The sequence below is a fragment of the Lasioglossum baleicum genome, chromosome 7, assembly GCF_051020765.1.
Source record: "Lasioglossum baleicum chromosome 7, iyLasBale1, whole genome shotgun sequence".
NCBI lineage: Eukaryota > Metazoa > Arthropoda > Insecta > Hymenoptera > Halictidae > Lasioglossum > Lasioglossum baleicum.
The window spans coordinates 16,031,217-16,047,739 of NC_134935.1; the positions used below are offsets into that span (position 1 = coordinate 16,031,217).

The 16,523-nt window shown below is 50.6% G+C and overlaps 1 protein-coding gene across 1 annotated transcript; it reads left to right on the forward strand.

The window, feature by feature from the left end:
• The first annotated feature begins 12,719 nt into the window (after positions 1-12,719).
• Positions 12,720-16,057, forward strand: Fic (FIC domain protein adenylyltransferase). Its single transcript, XM_076428337.1, has 3 exons — positions 12,720-13,117; positions 13,574-14,498; positions 15,006-16,057. Exons 1-3 carry the CDS (start codon positions 12,901-12,903, stop codon positions 15,370-15,372), a joined length of 1,509 nt encoding a protein of 502 aa, XP_076284452.1. The 5' UTR covers positions 12,720-12,900; the 3' UTR covers positions 15,373-16,057.
• Positions 16,058-16,523: the final 466 nt, after the last annotated feature.

Sequence of the window (16,523 nt, forward strand, 5' to 3'; positions counted from 1 at the left end):
AAGGGTGCGGGATGCGCCTTCTCGTTTCTCGATAGTGCAAAGATGGGGTTTCTCTGTAGTCAAAAGCGCTAGATACAAGGTCAATCTAGGAGACAATCGCCATCAAAAGTCCTATTTTTACGTTCGCGAGGCGTAATTTGCATTATTTGGCAGCGTAATTTGCATTATTCGGAAGCATAACGCTGCGCATGTAGCTATTTTCATAAAGCTGCGACAGCTACATGCTGCCGAATAATATAATTCGCCTCGGTTTGCATTATCGAGAAATTGAGAAGGCGCATCCCGCACCCTTGCAATTCTGGAAACTCGAGTGCAGAGTAGGGCAATAATCAACTAATATTTAAACATGGCTAAAAGTCTTCTTGAATGTTAGTCATAGCAAAATAGTTATTAGTCAAAGCTTTTTGATTAGTTAGTGATAACTAATTAATAATATTAATGTATGTTAATCACACAGTAGTGACTGATGGCTAAAGATTGATGACTGATTATTATCAACTACTAATTCACTAAAAAGCAATAGCTAACAATTACTTAGAGCTCTCACTAACTATTTGCCGTTTAGTTATCACTAGACTGCGGATCCTTATGCAAAATAAAAATTGCTTGCACCAATTGCAAGTGACTGCAGCCGCGTAAACAGTTTATCCTTGCTTTAACAATTTTAACAAGCTGAGAAAAATATATTTTACAGTCGCAAATCATTGTAACCTTTCTACTGTTTTAAATTGCTCCCACTCATTTGTTATATAAATGCATAAAATCCTGTCTAGTTTTATCACTAACAAATCAAAGAGTTTTGACTAATGACTTTTTTGCTGTGACTAACATTCAAGAAGACTATTATTATTATTCTATACGGACAGAGGTCCTTTTATACAAATGTTTACAGTTGTTTACAGTAGAACTGATAAAAACAAAAAGAAACATAACAAAAAAAAAAGTCTTAACCTAAACTTTACATAAAAAGGGACAAGCACGAAACTAAACAAATACAGGTACGATATTAACAAATAATTTTGCGTAATTTTCTTTTGAATTCCTGTAACGTGCCATTAAAAAAATCATTATTATTATACAGTATGTTTGAGCTTGCAATAATGCGATTTAAAGGATATATTACTCCATATGTGGATTTGGATTTCATTAGTCTACTAGTCATTTTTAAATACTCTGCCCGAGTGTACCCCATTAATCGTCTCGAGACTGCTGTCTAAAACGATCTTACTGTACGTTGAATTCAACTAAACGTGTCTATTTTTTTAAGGATGCAAGACTGCAGAGGAAGGCTCCCCCCTCAGGGAGAATCGCCAAAATTAAATATACTGTGGTGAGATGACAAGAACTCTGCTTGTCCCCCCACTCTACCTTTCCCTTCTACGACATTACTCCCCACGACTCTGTCACGTGACGAATCCAGTACTGGCAGAGAGAGAGGGTAACTTTTCCCCTGAATTCGTGTTCACTCCCCTCATCTGACGACACTGCTGCCAGGAATCTGCTTGTCATCTCACCACAACACGTCGAATTTGTTTGTTCTAGGAGAGAAACGTTGTTCGCGTCGGTGACGAGACAAGAATCTCGAAACGCGAAGGATTCTATGCAAATGAGCGATGACGCGAATTCGTTGTCCGTCGCGGCCAGCTGATCCGTAAAAAGCGATTCGGTGTCGCGAGGGAAAGTAGTCGAAGGTCGAGACTGAGGTTCGTCGATCGCGAAGAAAATCTCATTGGCGTGACATCGACGACGTTGGACGCGGACGCGGACACGAATCGAGAGATTTCCGAAGACCGCGCTTGAAATTCCGCGTGGCAGTTCGCCAAGGGCGCGTACGTTAAAGAGATTCGTTAACCTTCCTCGCTGCGAATAAACGAGGTCCTCGGCAACGTCATTACGGTTCGTCGAGCGATTCGCGGAGCTCGGTTATTAATAGGTGCACCCATCTGTAGGACGGGAAATGCGAGAATTGGCAATGACGCGCGTGCTCGTGCTCGTGCTCGCGGCGAAGCGATCGTCGACTCGTTCACAAAAATTCGCAAGCTTGTGATCGATCAGGCTTTTAGTGCGTGGTTATCATTTGTTTGGTCGGCGTCGTCGTCGTTCACGAAAAATCTACCGATCGCTGAGAAGCGGAACTTGGATAAGGATTGGTTCGCTCCAGATCGATCATGTAATCTCGGTTTGTCTCTGTATACTCGTTCATTTCATCGTCATTGATCACGATAATTCTATCGATCTCTGAAAAGCGCAATATGGATGAGGATCGAGTAGCTGAGGATCTAGTCGCTCGGGATCGAGCAGGTAGTCTCGCCTTGTCTCTGTTTATGCGTCATTCTCATTTATTTCGTCGTCGTCGTTGTTCACGAAAATTGTACCGATCTCTGAGAAGCGGAACATGGATGAGGACCGGTTCGCTCGGGATCGGTCAGGTAGTCTGGCATTGCGTCTGTTTATTGCGTCATTTTCATTTATTTCGTCGTCGTTGTTCACGAAAATTGTACCGATCACTGAGAAGCGGAGCATGGATGAAGATCGTTTCGCTCGGGATCGGTCAGGTAGTCTGGCATTGCGTCTGTTTATTGCGTCATTTTCATTTATTTCGTCGTCGTTGTTCACGAAAATTGTACCGATCGCTGAGAAGCGGAGCATCGATGAAGATCGTTTCGCTCGGGATCGATCAGGTAGTTTCGCATTGTCTCTATTTATTGCGTAATTCTCCTTTATTTCGTCGTCGTCGTTCACGAAAATTGTACCGATCTCTGAGAAGCTGGCAAAACTTGGAGATGAGCATCGGTTAGCTCCAGATCGATCATGTAATCTTGTATTGTCCCTGTCTAGTGCGCGGTTCACATTTATTTCATCGTCATCATCGTCAGCTTCAAAACTTGAATCTGAGCATCGGTTTGCTCTGGATCGAACAGGTAGTAGTCTCGCATTGCCTCTGTAGTCCGTGGTCCTCATGTACATATTTCGTTATCGTTGTCGTTCACGAAAATTCATACGACCGCAGAGAAACGCAACAAGTACAAGGATAAATTCTCTCGGGATCGATCAGGTAATCTCGCATAGTCTCTGTCTAGTGTGCGGTCCTCATTTATTTCATCGTCTTCGTCGTTGTTCCACGAGTCATGGTCCCACGCCGCTCGCGGTCTCGGAAAGATCAGGCGACCGCGGGTAGACGGAGGTCGGGCGAACACGAGGTGAGAGCTGGCCGAAGAAGGAAGAGGGCTGGATCGACAACTTCCGAGAAGAAACAAGCGATCTAGCAAAATCGTCGAATCGTATCGGCGACGCTTGGCGATAACTAATCTTAATCTAGTATGGGTAAACGGTGGCAAAGGTTTGGAATGGTCGATAAACGTGACGCAACGAGGAGAAGAGCGTGGACCGAAGCGCGCGCGCGAAACGGAAGCAACGGGAACGGACAAGGAGAAGCCTTTTCGCGGGAGCTCGGAGGTGCGGCCAGAGGGCGAGCACCGGGCCGAGTTCTCGGTATCGAGGGACACGAAGACCGGCGCGGGTGCGGGTGCTGGTGCGGGCATGGGCACAGACGCGTCCCGACCATAGAGTTATTCGAGAGGGCTACGGGACAGGCGTCACCGACCGAAAAAACTCATTCCCTCTCGCGGCAAAGCGACTGGAAAGCAAAAAGTAAAAACGAAAGAGCGGAAAGCCGCGCGCTCCGTCAGAGCAGAGGTTGGCCGCGCGCCGCGACCACGACTCCCTCGTAAAAATATTATTTGCGTCTACCTTCTCGCGACACCTCCTCGAAAACCGCGAGACTCTCGAGAAGCAAAACTTTTTGCGTGGCATGCGTCGACCGGCGTGCAATAATAAGACTCGCGTTCGCTAACCTCTGATCACGATGAAAGCGCAAACTTCGCGGACCTTTTTTCGGATCCCTCGAATTCCGATTTATGTGGGTACATACACGGTGTTTTCTGAACGTCTTAGGATCGGTCGGGGAGACGAACGCAGACGAGCATCGGGCAATTATGGGAACCAGGTCGTATAGTTTGTTGGTTACGCAACCGTGAACGGGCGAGGCTCGCGTTCGAAGGAACCTCGGTGAAAGCGAAGGATCCTACTCGCGAGCGATACGAATGCTTGCGGATACAGGGACGAGTACGGGCATAGGTTCGAATGAGAATACACCGAGATCTATGGAATCGAGAATACGGATCACGGAATACGGAACACGGAACACACGGTGCAACGTCGAAGGACGGATGACGCGTTCGAAAGACTCGACGGTCGAGTTTTCAGAGAAACACACACCGGAAAGCCATCATCGGCGACTTACGTAGTTTTCTCTGATTTTATATGGTCGTGATTCAACTGTGTCGCTATCCACTGTGATCGCCCCTGTTCGTACGTGGCCGTTATGCCTTCAATTTTCACGGAGTCTCGATCGAATATTCGGTTATGTTTCAGAGCCACGAAATATGGCACGCGAGAAAAGGTGAAAGAAACGGACATGCAGGTAAACGGGCAAACCGAGAGGCAGGTAACTCGGCTGGTTGGCTGGTAGGTAGCTAGGTAGGTAGGTAGGTAGAAAGGTAAGTAGGTAGGCAGACAGGCAGGCAGGCAAGCAGGCAAGCAGGCAAGCAGGCGAGCAGGCAAGCAGGTAGGTAAACAGGGAGGTAGACCGAGAGGATAGCAGGCAAGCGGCAGTGGACAATCGTCCAGCCTGATGAACAGCTAGATAAATCTTATTAATTTTCGAGCGGCTCGGAACGATTGCAGAACGAGACACGGAAACGGAAATCATAGAGAGAGAGAGAGAGAGAGAGAGAGAGAGAGAGAGAGATGAAAAAGAGAGCGAGAGAGAAGCGAAAGAATTAAAGTCGTAAGAGTCGAGTCTCGCGGCGATGGATCGAATGTTGCGCCAAGCGTCTGGCTCGGCGGGCGCGACCTTGAACGCGTTTAGGATACGAACGGGCCGACTCGAACGATACGAGAACGATATGAACGAGCAAAATGGTTCGCACCAGTCGCGCGAGACTGCAGATAGATCAACGAGCGTCTCGAACGATGACGTTTGTCCGCGAATCCAGCGAAAATCAAAGGCGAGACTCTGTGAAACCGAATCGAACGTAGCTGGAGACAGGGGCGAGGATGGGGGACGGAGACGGGACGAGCACGGGCACGATTCGAAAGGGGGCCCGAACGGTCGTAAATCTCCCGTCTTCTCCGACGGAACTGGTTCTACGAAATAGGTTTCGTCCTCGGCAGTTATACCTGCCCCTCCGTCGAATGCAAAATTGTTGCCGGCAGGCGGCAGATAGCGGCGAACGGCGACGGATGGCAGCGAATGGCAGCGGAAACCACTGCTGCTCGACTCGTAGATTTTTCATTGAGGGAATTGCTGCGACGAATAACGATGCAACGAATCTCGCATGGGTTTCACGGAAATCCTCGGCGGGGTGTTCTTGTAGGGGTGTGAATCGCGATGGACGCAGACGAGGCAAGGGTTGCGGGCGAACGTGAATACGAACGCGAATGCGAGTCGAGAGAACGGTGGTCGCGTCTTTCGGTTTACCTTCTAAAAATACAACGGGGTGCGGTCGAGGTGTGTAACTGGTAAGGTCGCGAGTTCGATTCCCTCCGAGGGAAAATACACCGCTATTTCTAGAATCGTCGGGAGAGAGAGAGAGAGAGCGACGAAGCCATCCGCGTCGTCCACGGCATGAATGCAAAAATCGAGCGATTAAGGAGTTTCGTCGAACGTGCCGTTCCGAGAAGAATACCCCGAACAGAACTATGATTCTGTCATTCTGTTCCCTTATCCGACAACTGTATCTTCTCCGATCGAACGGAGTTACGGCGTCGCGCATTGGATCGCGAGAAACGGGAAGAGTGTGTATGCACTATGTGTATGCACGCCGGGGGGGAAAAAAAAACACGAAAATACGATGTTGACTCAGTGTCGCCAGATGAGGGGAGCACGAATCGAGGGGAAAAAGTTACCCTCTCTCTGCCGGCACCAGGACACATGCACGACAGAGACTGAACGCGTCACGTGACCGGACCGCGACGGAAACGTGGGTACATAATAGCGTCGTAGAAGGGGTAGGTGGAGTGGGGACACGAGAGTTTTCATCTGGTTGACTCTCGCCTATGCGAGGCGCGAGGTCAACCCTGGAAAATCGGAAACAGACGTCGGGCTAGGACCCTGGTAATCGTTTTACTACAATCAGTTGGCGGACACATGCGCTTCCAGGGCCCGACCATAAAACGATAACACTATTCGACCCCGGTCGGGAAATACCCACTGCAAGAATCATTGTACGTACAAGATCAAGCCAATGTTCGAACGCGAGAGTCACGCTGCTCCTCGCATCAAATTAACAACCAGCACAATCGATCAGCCTATCATTCGTTGAAACCTGGACATTCGGTGGTCATGCCACCCTGAGACGGCCGAAATGACATCAAAGTTTACGAATTGCCATGTCGAAGTGCTCTCCAGAGCAATTGACCGTCAACACACAGATCAACGATGAAACTTTAGCGAGACCTCGAGAGCCCGCGAGTTCGAGTCGGACGAGGATTCGTCGGGGGTGTTGAATGAAGGGGCCGAAGGGGCTGGTTTTGTCTGCGAGGTGACCAGGGAAGGGTGAATAGCCGAGAAAGGCCGACAGAACTTTACGGATTGCGCGAGCCGACCAAGCGGATTGCCGTCCCGTCGCAGCGTGAACTATAATACTTTCGGATTAATCTTTCGGGGCTTCGACGCGATTACCGTAGGTTCGTCATGGGCGAATGGACAAAGTTCTCGATGATCGCGACCGGATTGACGCGTTCCCTCGATTTCCGAGAAGCAAAAGCGATTCGTGTACGCGAATTAAGGTTCCCCTTGTCGTGGCGCTCCTACGAAGCGAACGGAAACGCGTTACCTTCAACTATACCGAGAAGACGAGCGAAGGCGATGAAAGAATCGCGAGTCTCGGAAAGAGATATCGTCGGAAATCGTGACGTGGTCTTAGGTGACCGTCGTCGCCACCACCGGCGCCTCCACCGCCGCCGTCGACGACGACGTTCTACGACCCTACGAGATCGCTAAATAAAGCGGCGTTTAAATGCTCGCGACGCAGCTGTCGTCCCGGTACAATGGTACCCCTGTTCCGAAGCTACGGAGCTGGCTCGGGGCTCTTTGAGAGGCACCGTGGCACACGTTTTTTCGGCCGGGTGGCGACGATCGTAAAGCGACACGTGTTTCGAAAGTAGGTCATCCATCCGGGAATCATCGACGAACGACCGCGAGAACAAATTTTCTAAGGAAGCCGCGGGGGTACCGTGCCGCTGGAGCCGCGACCCGCGAGAAACGAGAAGCGTTAGCGCGCTCTCGTTGACCCTCCGCGAGGGAATCGGCTGCCGAATCAAATTCGGGATGCCTCGCTTCCCCTTTGCACTTGGTCGTATCGATTCGTCGTGGCCCTCGACGAAGCCCTCGCCTTGGTTGCCTCGCCGTTCATCGTTGTCCCTCGCGCCCAACAGTCCCCAACCTAGCCCGGGAGAGTAGTCGACGACGCGACGATCGCAGACGGTTTCCATTTTCTGCTGAGAAACGATCGGTCGCGTAGGCTAGAGCAGGCAGCTCTCGCGCGAGATATCCGAACGAGATCGAGATTCGAACGGTGCTCGAACGTGCAGCGTACCACCGTTCCCCCGTTTCCACGCTGTCGTCCAACTTTATGCGCGCGTGTTTACGAGCATTCGAACGAAACGCTCGTCTACGGTCTACAGTCTACGGCGTAGTAACCGAGAGCTGAACGGGGACGAGGTGGATCGAGGAGAGGCGAGAATTCGCGCGAGTTATATTTAAACGATCTCGTGGCGCGGGCTTTCCACGGTACTTGAAATCAGGGTTCGCCGCATCCGCGAGAAAAAAAGTACCGACCAAGACGAAGCAAGAGTTTTCCCGTGCGTCATCGGTCTTTGCTCGCGCGTTGAACCGCTTCGAGTTTACGAAACGCTAACGTCGGGCCTCGAGGAGCAAAAAGGTACCCCGTCGCGTCTCGCGTTGTCCTCGTATCGCTCTCGGCGCTTCATTTTCCGACGCGCTCTGTCGCTCTTCTCTCTCTCTCTTCTTCTATTCGGTTCGCACTCTACGCAGCGAGTGTTCCGAACAGCTGTCGCGTTTCGACCGCGCGGACCAACAAGGTACCGGATTTCGGCGGCCGAATCTATCCGCTCCGATCCGCTAGAATCCGCAGGTAGACGAACGAACCAAAGATTTACCCAGTCTCGGACATCCGTGCCCGACAATTCGAATACCGACTCTCGAGACCATTCTCGAGCGCGTACGTACCCGTGAGCTCGCTCTCGCTTACCCGCACCCACACCCGCTGCGTCGGCTCCAGAAGAACGACCTTTCTTTATTTCGATCCTCGGGCTCGGAATCCTCGACCCTCGTTCCTTTTCATAAGACGAGGTTCCATAAAGCGAGAGAAAGGGAAAAAGAGATTGTACGGGACGGTGCGCATTTTGAATGGCCCGTCTCCGGAGAATCTCGAGTTTCAATGGCCGTGCCACGTCCGATTTCGTGACAACCGAAAGACGAGCGAGCAGAGGTGAAGACGAGAGCGAGAGCAGAAGAAGCGGGAACGAGAGGGACCGTGGACCCTTGGAAGGCGGCAAGGAACCGCACGATTCCGAAGCGAACCTGGCCCAGTAAAACCCGACTACGCCACCGGCGAGTTTCTTCTCTTTCCGAACTAGAGATCAACGCGAAATCATCGATCGTCGAACGACTCTCCACGAGCAGCAGTATCGAAACGCCGCGCGCTGCGCGTTGTACGCGCTGGGACGATTGCCCGAGTTATTCCGAAATTGGCTCGTCGATAAAACACCGAGAATGCGAGACGCGAGAGACCCGCTCGTAAATCTTGGCGAATACTTTCCTCTGGCCGTTCGACGAAACCCATCTCCCCTCTTCCGTTTCTCTCGTGGGAAAATGAAATCTAGTCGGGTACGCGCGCACTAATCGAAACGCAACGAATCATCGAGACGCGTTGCGGAAACCACTGGGGACCGATCGAGAATTTCATCGGCCGTCTCGAAGTCGTCGTCTCTTCTTCTCGCCGAGCGAAGAGAACGGTCTGGACTTTCGGCAGGCTGCGAGTACGTCGCGGGTGCAGCGACGCGGGGCTGCAATTTCTTCTACTGCTCGAGAGACTGAAATTTTCGATATTTGCAGACGAAATTAATTCATCTGTCCCTAGAAGTTTGAAAGCACCGAATCTTATTCGACGGTATATTCGGGAGAAAGCCGGGCGCTCGAAAGGGACGCCGCGTCGGCGTTCGACGCGAAAACACGACGACTCGCGTAAACGTAAAACGAAACCGAACCGATTGGAAAGCGCGCAGCGGTCAGAAACAGAGAACCTTCACGATAATCCAGTCGATCCTCTCGGATTCTCCGTTACGAATAATAAACTCGCCGACAAAGTGGCCGCCGCTTGGTGCGGCGCGGCGACGGGCGACGGGCAGCGGCCAGCGGCCGACCGAGGATCGGACATAGACGCCTTCCACGAACCGCTTTTTTCCGTTTCGACCTTCCACGCCGTAAAAGGAGAGCCAAGCTCTCGAGGAAGGACGACCGCGAAGTTTACGCCGCTCCGATATTGCTCTGCCGCTTTTACGGTTTCCTCGATAAAGTAAAGTTCGCTTTTATATTTCGTAAAACGCGAGAGCTCGCGCGTTGGCTCGCGGGTCTGCTCGGATTGGCTCTCGGGTGGTCCGAGGAACCGCGAAAAACCATCGACACGCAAAACTCTGCTCGACGAGGGGAAACGATGAGAGGAATCAACCCTCGATTACTGCAAGCGAAGGACGCTCAGCTTTCACCGAACGGCGGCCGCTGAGAGTCACTGGGTTCTCCCAAAGTGCGCAGAAACCGCTGGTCGTTCCCACCTCTGACGCGGAGGTGGTGGCGATCCCCAGTTCCGACGCGAGTAGGTCAGAGTACGTCTGACTCCGCGCACATTGCACGTCCCGCAACAAGCAACAAGCAATTCGCTGCCGGCCGTCTGTCGCTCTGTCGTTCTGCCGTTCTGCACCTCGGCTCTGGTCGCCGTCGAGGGGAACGTTTTCGCCTCTCCCGCCGCAGCGGGACATCCCGACAGGTCGTAGCCGAGGAGGAATCGCGTGGCGCGGTTTCCTCGTACGTATCGGCCCACGCGAATCCGTTCGTTGCCCGCTCCTATAAAACCCGAGGAGCTCCGCGATGGCTGCAACCTCGACACGCGAGAAATTCACGAAAACCAAACCCGACAGAAACGGTCCGCGTCCTCGGGTAATCTCTGTTCGCGGTGCTATCGGGAAGGGTCGCGTTCTGTTTCGTCTCGGTCGTCCTCATCGGTCGAACCTTTCTCTTTTCCTCGCGCTTATCCCGAACGTGACCCGGCTGAACGATCGAGAACGTTGACCCGCCGACGCGTGGACCCCGCAACCTCGCTCGCGCGAATGCTCCGTGATTCTCCGTCCGTTCCCCGCGAAAGCGAAAAGCGAGAAGCGAACGCGCGCATTTCGAACCGGAAACGTTGATCTATCGCGGCGGAAGAGTCGCCATAGGTCGTGTAATTGTAAGAAAAACACTCTGGGGTCCCGTGAGCATCATCGTCGTTTAAAGCACCGTGATTACCTTCTCCTATTACGATCGCGTTTCCACGACGCTGGGTTTCGTTAAAATTTCGATTCGTGAAAGAGGAACCGTGATGGACGACCGAACACGGAACGAAGGGATCGAAGTACGCGGGAAACGCAATTAGAGCAGAACCGGTCGGTGCTACGAACAGCTTGAAAGGGGAGAGAAGAGCGTTTCTCTACGCCGCGCGCTACGAATTGCGCTCGGCGCGTTCGTGCTCGTGGGGCGGAGACCGACTGTTCGCTCGTAGTCGCTTTTCCCCGAAAATCGAGAACCCGAATGACTTTGTCGCGCCGACACACCCGGGAGAAACTGGCCGCAACCAATTCGAAACGAATCGTCGACAGAGACGGCGAATAGAGACGGTGCATTGTAACGCGACATTATCCGATCGTTCTCGGTTTATCTCTCCGCCGCCCCCGGGCACAGGCGAAACGACATCGAATCTCTGAATTTGCAACTCGCGCGACTGTTGACCGAATAATACGCAAAAAAGGCGTCGCGCGCGTTTACGTTCGCGGCGTGAAACGCGTCAAAGCTCGAGGAGGAACGAACGCGCTCGAGCGTCGTTCGGGCCAACGGACAACGATGACCTCGGTTTCAGGGTCGTTTCGACTATTATTCGCTCGCGTCGACTTACCTCTCGTTCTACCCCCGCCTCCCCCGTTCTCGCTGAATCGCAAGCGGCTTGCACATGCATCCTTTCGCCTCGTTTCGTTTCGTTTCGTTTCGCCTCCTCCTTGCTACGAAGTTTCGCAGCGGCTCCCCGCTCTCTACCCCGCCGCCCACAAAATCGTGAGCGAGACGGACGGTGGGGAGTGTCGGGGAAAAGAGCAACGCTGCTTTCCGAGAAGGTTGCTCTCGCAGCACTTGCAGCTTGCAGATGTACCTGCGCGAACCCCTGGAGACATCTGTGGACACTTGGCGTACACATCTGATGGCGCGACGAACGAGCCAGTAGGCACAGACTTCATTATTACATACCTAGTTTATTTATATGGATTATTTTCGCCACACCAAATCATATGTCGTAGAAATAAAGTATACGGAATATTCGGTTCTCGCTAATACGCCTGAATACGCGAACTGTCGGTAACATTGGGCGCGACACCGAAACAGTGATGCCAGAAATGCGCAACATTTCACGCGCATGCGCGACAAACAGTAACGTATCTATGATGAGGTAGCAGAGCCCTGAAGCAGTTATATTCGCAGGAATGCACCGAAACAATCTCTACCGGACAAGAAGACTCCAGGACGTGTCCTACGAGTTACAGAATATACACAAATACACTTGTTATGCATTCATTTTTCAGAATAAAATCATATAAATTTTTTAAAATTCTGCGGAATGCTCAAGGTACCCCATTTCATCGAGAATTATACTATACTGAGTCTAATCGTCGCGCATGCGCGTGAAATGTTGCGCAATTTCTGGCATCACAGCACCGAAATGGTATGGGGGCTCTGAGACTCTGAGAGCAGTGATAAGATATTGCTTTTCTCGTGCATGCGCGAGTTTCGCCAGGGACGTGCGTACGTCCTAAGTTTGTGGGGAAAGTAGTAGGGAACTATTAGTAGAATAAGGAAAGTACCGAAAGAATTCAGAAGTTTATGTATTATTAACAATAACTTACTACTTTACTGACGGTAAAATCGTCGCGCATCCGCGAAAAAAGCGCACAATATCTCATCACTAGACTGCGGATTTTATGCATTTATTATAAAAATGACTACGCACAATTTAAAGCAGATTTAAGGACATCATGCAGTGTATTGGTTTCTCTTTAATAAGATAACTAATTTCGTAATTACAGTTTTATGACACCTAAAACTGTTTGATTTTGCTGAAAAATCTCTATTAGCGTATAATAATAGAAAGTTAAGCTCGTTTAAACATTTTAAAAAAAGATAAAAAGATTTTTATTACGATTTTAGCTTAGGGTGCTAATGTAAATACAGTTTATCCTACAATAAGTCTATGGCGAGTAGGGAGGAGTCGGGCTCCGAGTCCGAGTCCGTCCTAGCCAATCGCGAAGAACCACATGACTCGTGAGCTAGGCTAGGATCTCGAGAATCGAGTCGCGCGACCAGATTCTCGAGGCTCGTCCGCTCGTCCGCAACGGCGCGACGTTACCCGTTGCCATTCGAGAGCGAGGGCAGCGCGTCGAGGAAGTAGCTGGAAACATGTCGAAACTCGCAACGCGAAAGAAGCTCTGCTGTCAAGTTGATCCGTTCCTCGCGAAGACATGTCGGTGTTGCGGCCAAGTTTGGTTTGCGCGATTCACGACGAACCCGTCCTTCTGAACAAGAACCGCGGAGATCGAAAGAATGCGAGCAGCGTCGCTATGACGGTGAATCGCGTGGTCGTGTTTCTGCTACTGGCATCGGGAATTGCTGTAGCAGCCATCAGTGCGCTTTTGTCTCGCTACTACGTCGAACATTTGTCGTCGGCCGAGATGCCAGGTAAGCAGCGAACTGGAGGCTGGAGGTTTTTTGAGGCGACCCTAACCTCGTCACGGCGGTTACCTATCCCTATGCAATTTTTCTGTTTCGAGTTTCCACGCCGTAAAAGGAGAGCCCAGCTCTCGAGGAAGGGAGACTCTCCCTGTGTACACTACTGTGCAAAAGAAAGAAGCATCCAGTACAATTATAAGATATAATGTCAAACGATATCTTCATGTAGAATATGTATAGTACAATGATTGATTTATTGCACTTAAAGTACTAGATAATCCGCAATGACACATTCTCAGAACTATTTATTAAACAGCGGACTCCTTTCTCAAAATTTACTGTGTTGTTACTTGATTTTTTACGCATTTCTATTAAATATGGCCGGGTGATTCTTTCGTTTGCACAGCAGTGTATACCTATTAAATAGCTTTTAACTCTCAGCTATATCTAAATGACGTATTTCAGAGCAACAGGACTATCGACGCGCGTTCGTCCCGCTTCCGTCGGAGAGCGCGTTGAACACGCTAGAATTGGAGCTGGAGCTTGAGTTGAAAGAGGGCAGTTTGGACGTTGCCGTGCCGACCTCCCGCGCCAATGGTTGGATCGGTGAGATCGCGACTACCACTCGCAACAGGGCAACCTCGACCGCGGAAGCGTTGACGTCTCTGCAGCTGGCTCTGGAGATGAAGCTGTCCGGCAAGGAGAAGAAAGCGGTCAAGCTGTTCCAGCATGCTGTTGCGCTGGCTCCTCGGCATCCCGACGTTCTGAACAGCTATGGGGAGTTTCTCGAGTACGCACAGAACAACGTGGTCAAAGCGAACGAGTACTACGTGCGCGCCCTAAATTATCAGCCGAATCACGAAGAGGCGTTGATCAACAGTCAGAGAACCGCCCGCGTAGTCGAGGAGCTGGATCGTAGAACTCTGCGACGCATAGACGAGAAGCGGGACACGCTCGCCGCGATTCCTGACAAGAACGTAGCCCTGATACGCGCCAAGAAGGAGGCTTACTTTCAGCACATCTATCACACGGTCGGCATCGAGGGGAACACGATGAACCTGGCTCAAACCAGAGCCATCGTCGAGACGCGTACAGCAGTCGCCGGTAAAAGCATCGACGAGCACAACGAGATCTTGGGTCTGGACGCGGCGATGAAGTACATCAACGGCACTCTGGTCAACAGGGTCGGCTCGATCTCCATCAAAGACATACTGGAGATACACAAGCGCGTGCTCGGATACGTGGATCCGATTCAAGGCGGCCAGTTTCGTCGCACTCAGGTCTACGTTGGTGGTCACGTTCCTCCCGGTCCCGGCGACATACACTATCTCATGGAAGAATTCGCCCTCTGGTTGAACAGCGAGACCGCCATTCGAATGCATCCCGTTAGGTAGGCGACCGTTTCTACACTACATACCTTTTGCTACATACACTACTGGCACATAAGCACCCGGTCATATTTAATAGAAAAGCGTGAAAGATCAAACGAGAACACAGTAAATTTTGAAAAGGGTTTCGCTGTTTGATTGAATAGTTCTGAGAACGTGTTATTGCGGGTTATCTAAGGGGCTAGTATAGCCTAGGATTGTAACTAGAAAATAACTAGAATCTTACTAGATTTTGGGTTGAAAATATGGGTCCGGAACTTAACGTTGTTTGACCTTATTTGAGCAAATTTTGGGCTGGGTGAGGGCTCATTCTAAAGAGGAAGGTTAGACGCAGTGCGCTCCAGTCATGAGGTTGACGAGATTATGTTTATAACTAATAATATGAGGGCCCAAAGTAGAGAAATCATTGTATCTTCTAATTATACCGGGTGCTTCTTTCTTTTGCACAGTAGTGTACGTACCGTCTCGATTTCTGATTCTACTAATTTTCGTCGCTTTCGTTACTGCAGGTACGCGGCTATGGCGCACTACAAGTTGGTACGAATACATCCGTTCTCGGACGGAAACGGCAGAACATCCCGATTGCTGATGAACATGATCCTCATGCAGGCCGGCTACCCGCCCGTCATTATCCACAAACAGCATCGGCACACCTATTACGAAAACCTCGAAATAGCCAACACGGGCGACCTCCGACCGTTCGTTCGATTTATAGCCGAGTGCACCGAACAGACGCTCGATTTATTTTTATGGGCAACCAGCGAGTTCTCGAGGCAAGTGCCCGCCCTCAGTCAGGACTCTCTCTTTCCCGAGAGAAGCAGAACGATCGTCGCCGAGGAAGTCAGCGATCTCTCGGACACCTTCACCGACGATTAAACGACGACCGTTCGCCGTGTCTTCGGCCCCTATTCGAGTATTTTCTAGACCAAAGAGCAATAGCGAATTTCGTCGGTTAGCGATTCTCTCGTAATTTCGACTTGACAACGTGTATCTTTACCTCCGTTCGCCGGAATCAAATGCTTCCACTAATTTTCGCTGCGTTCTATCTCCTGTACCGGAAATGTACGATTATACATAGGCGAAGTCGACGGGCGGGAATGAGCTACTACAGTGCGAAACACATGACGAGATACTGTGATCACTTTATATAAGAATGCGCGAAGCGTGTTGCCAAAGACGCGAGTAGTCATCGCGGGACCGACCCGACGCGTAGACGCATTCGTTTGTGATCCGAATCCGACAACTGCTTCTCTACAGGGTAAAATCGGTTTTTCTTTCTCGTTTCGTATCGATCTTTCCGATTAGAGCGGTAGCCCCGCATCACGCGCGGCAGATGCGTACGCGATTCTTGTCCAGATGCTTCTCGCAGGCGGGATCGGTTTCCGAGATATCGTGTCGAGGTGGTACACGCGCGTATAATCGAATCGGCGCGAGCGAGTCTCGTTGATACGACAAGTCCTCGCAATTGTCGCTTGCTGGTCAAGGCGTTTGCGATGCACGAATGTAAATATAATATACATATATATATACGCGGCTTTTAATAAACTTATTATTTTAGAAATCATTGTTCGTGTATTTTGTTACGGCTCTGTTCGATACAGATTTTTAGAAATACGCTTCGCCGGTAGGTGAAACGGACCTGCCATTTTTCTTATTCCTCGAGGAACATGGTAAACGAAGTTCGGCGATGCGTTCGAGCAGGCAAGGAAACGCGCAACGCTAATGAACGATGATTGCTGCCGTTTGGCAGTCTCGTTATGTTTTTACTCCATCCGTTTTCTCTCGCAACGAGTTTCTTATCAAAAATACTAGCAGCACCGCGGTCGCCATCGATGACTTCATACCGTAGCAAACGAATTGTTGCGTTGGCGCGGACGCGATTCAAAAACCGAATGGTACCGACAAGTTGAAATCGAGTCGATCCATCGATTCAAAGCCAAATGATTCTCTTTCCAGCTGGATTCGTTTGAAAAGTATAGAGTAGACTTCGAACTCGTCGCGTCTATGAATGCTCCTGTTTGCCGTTA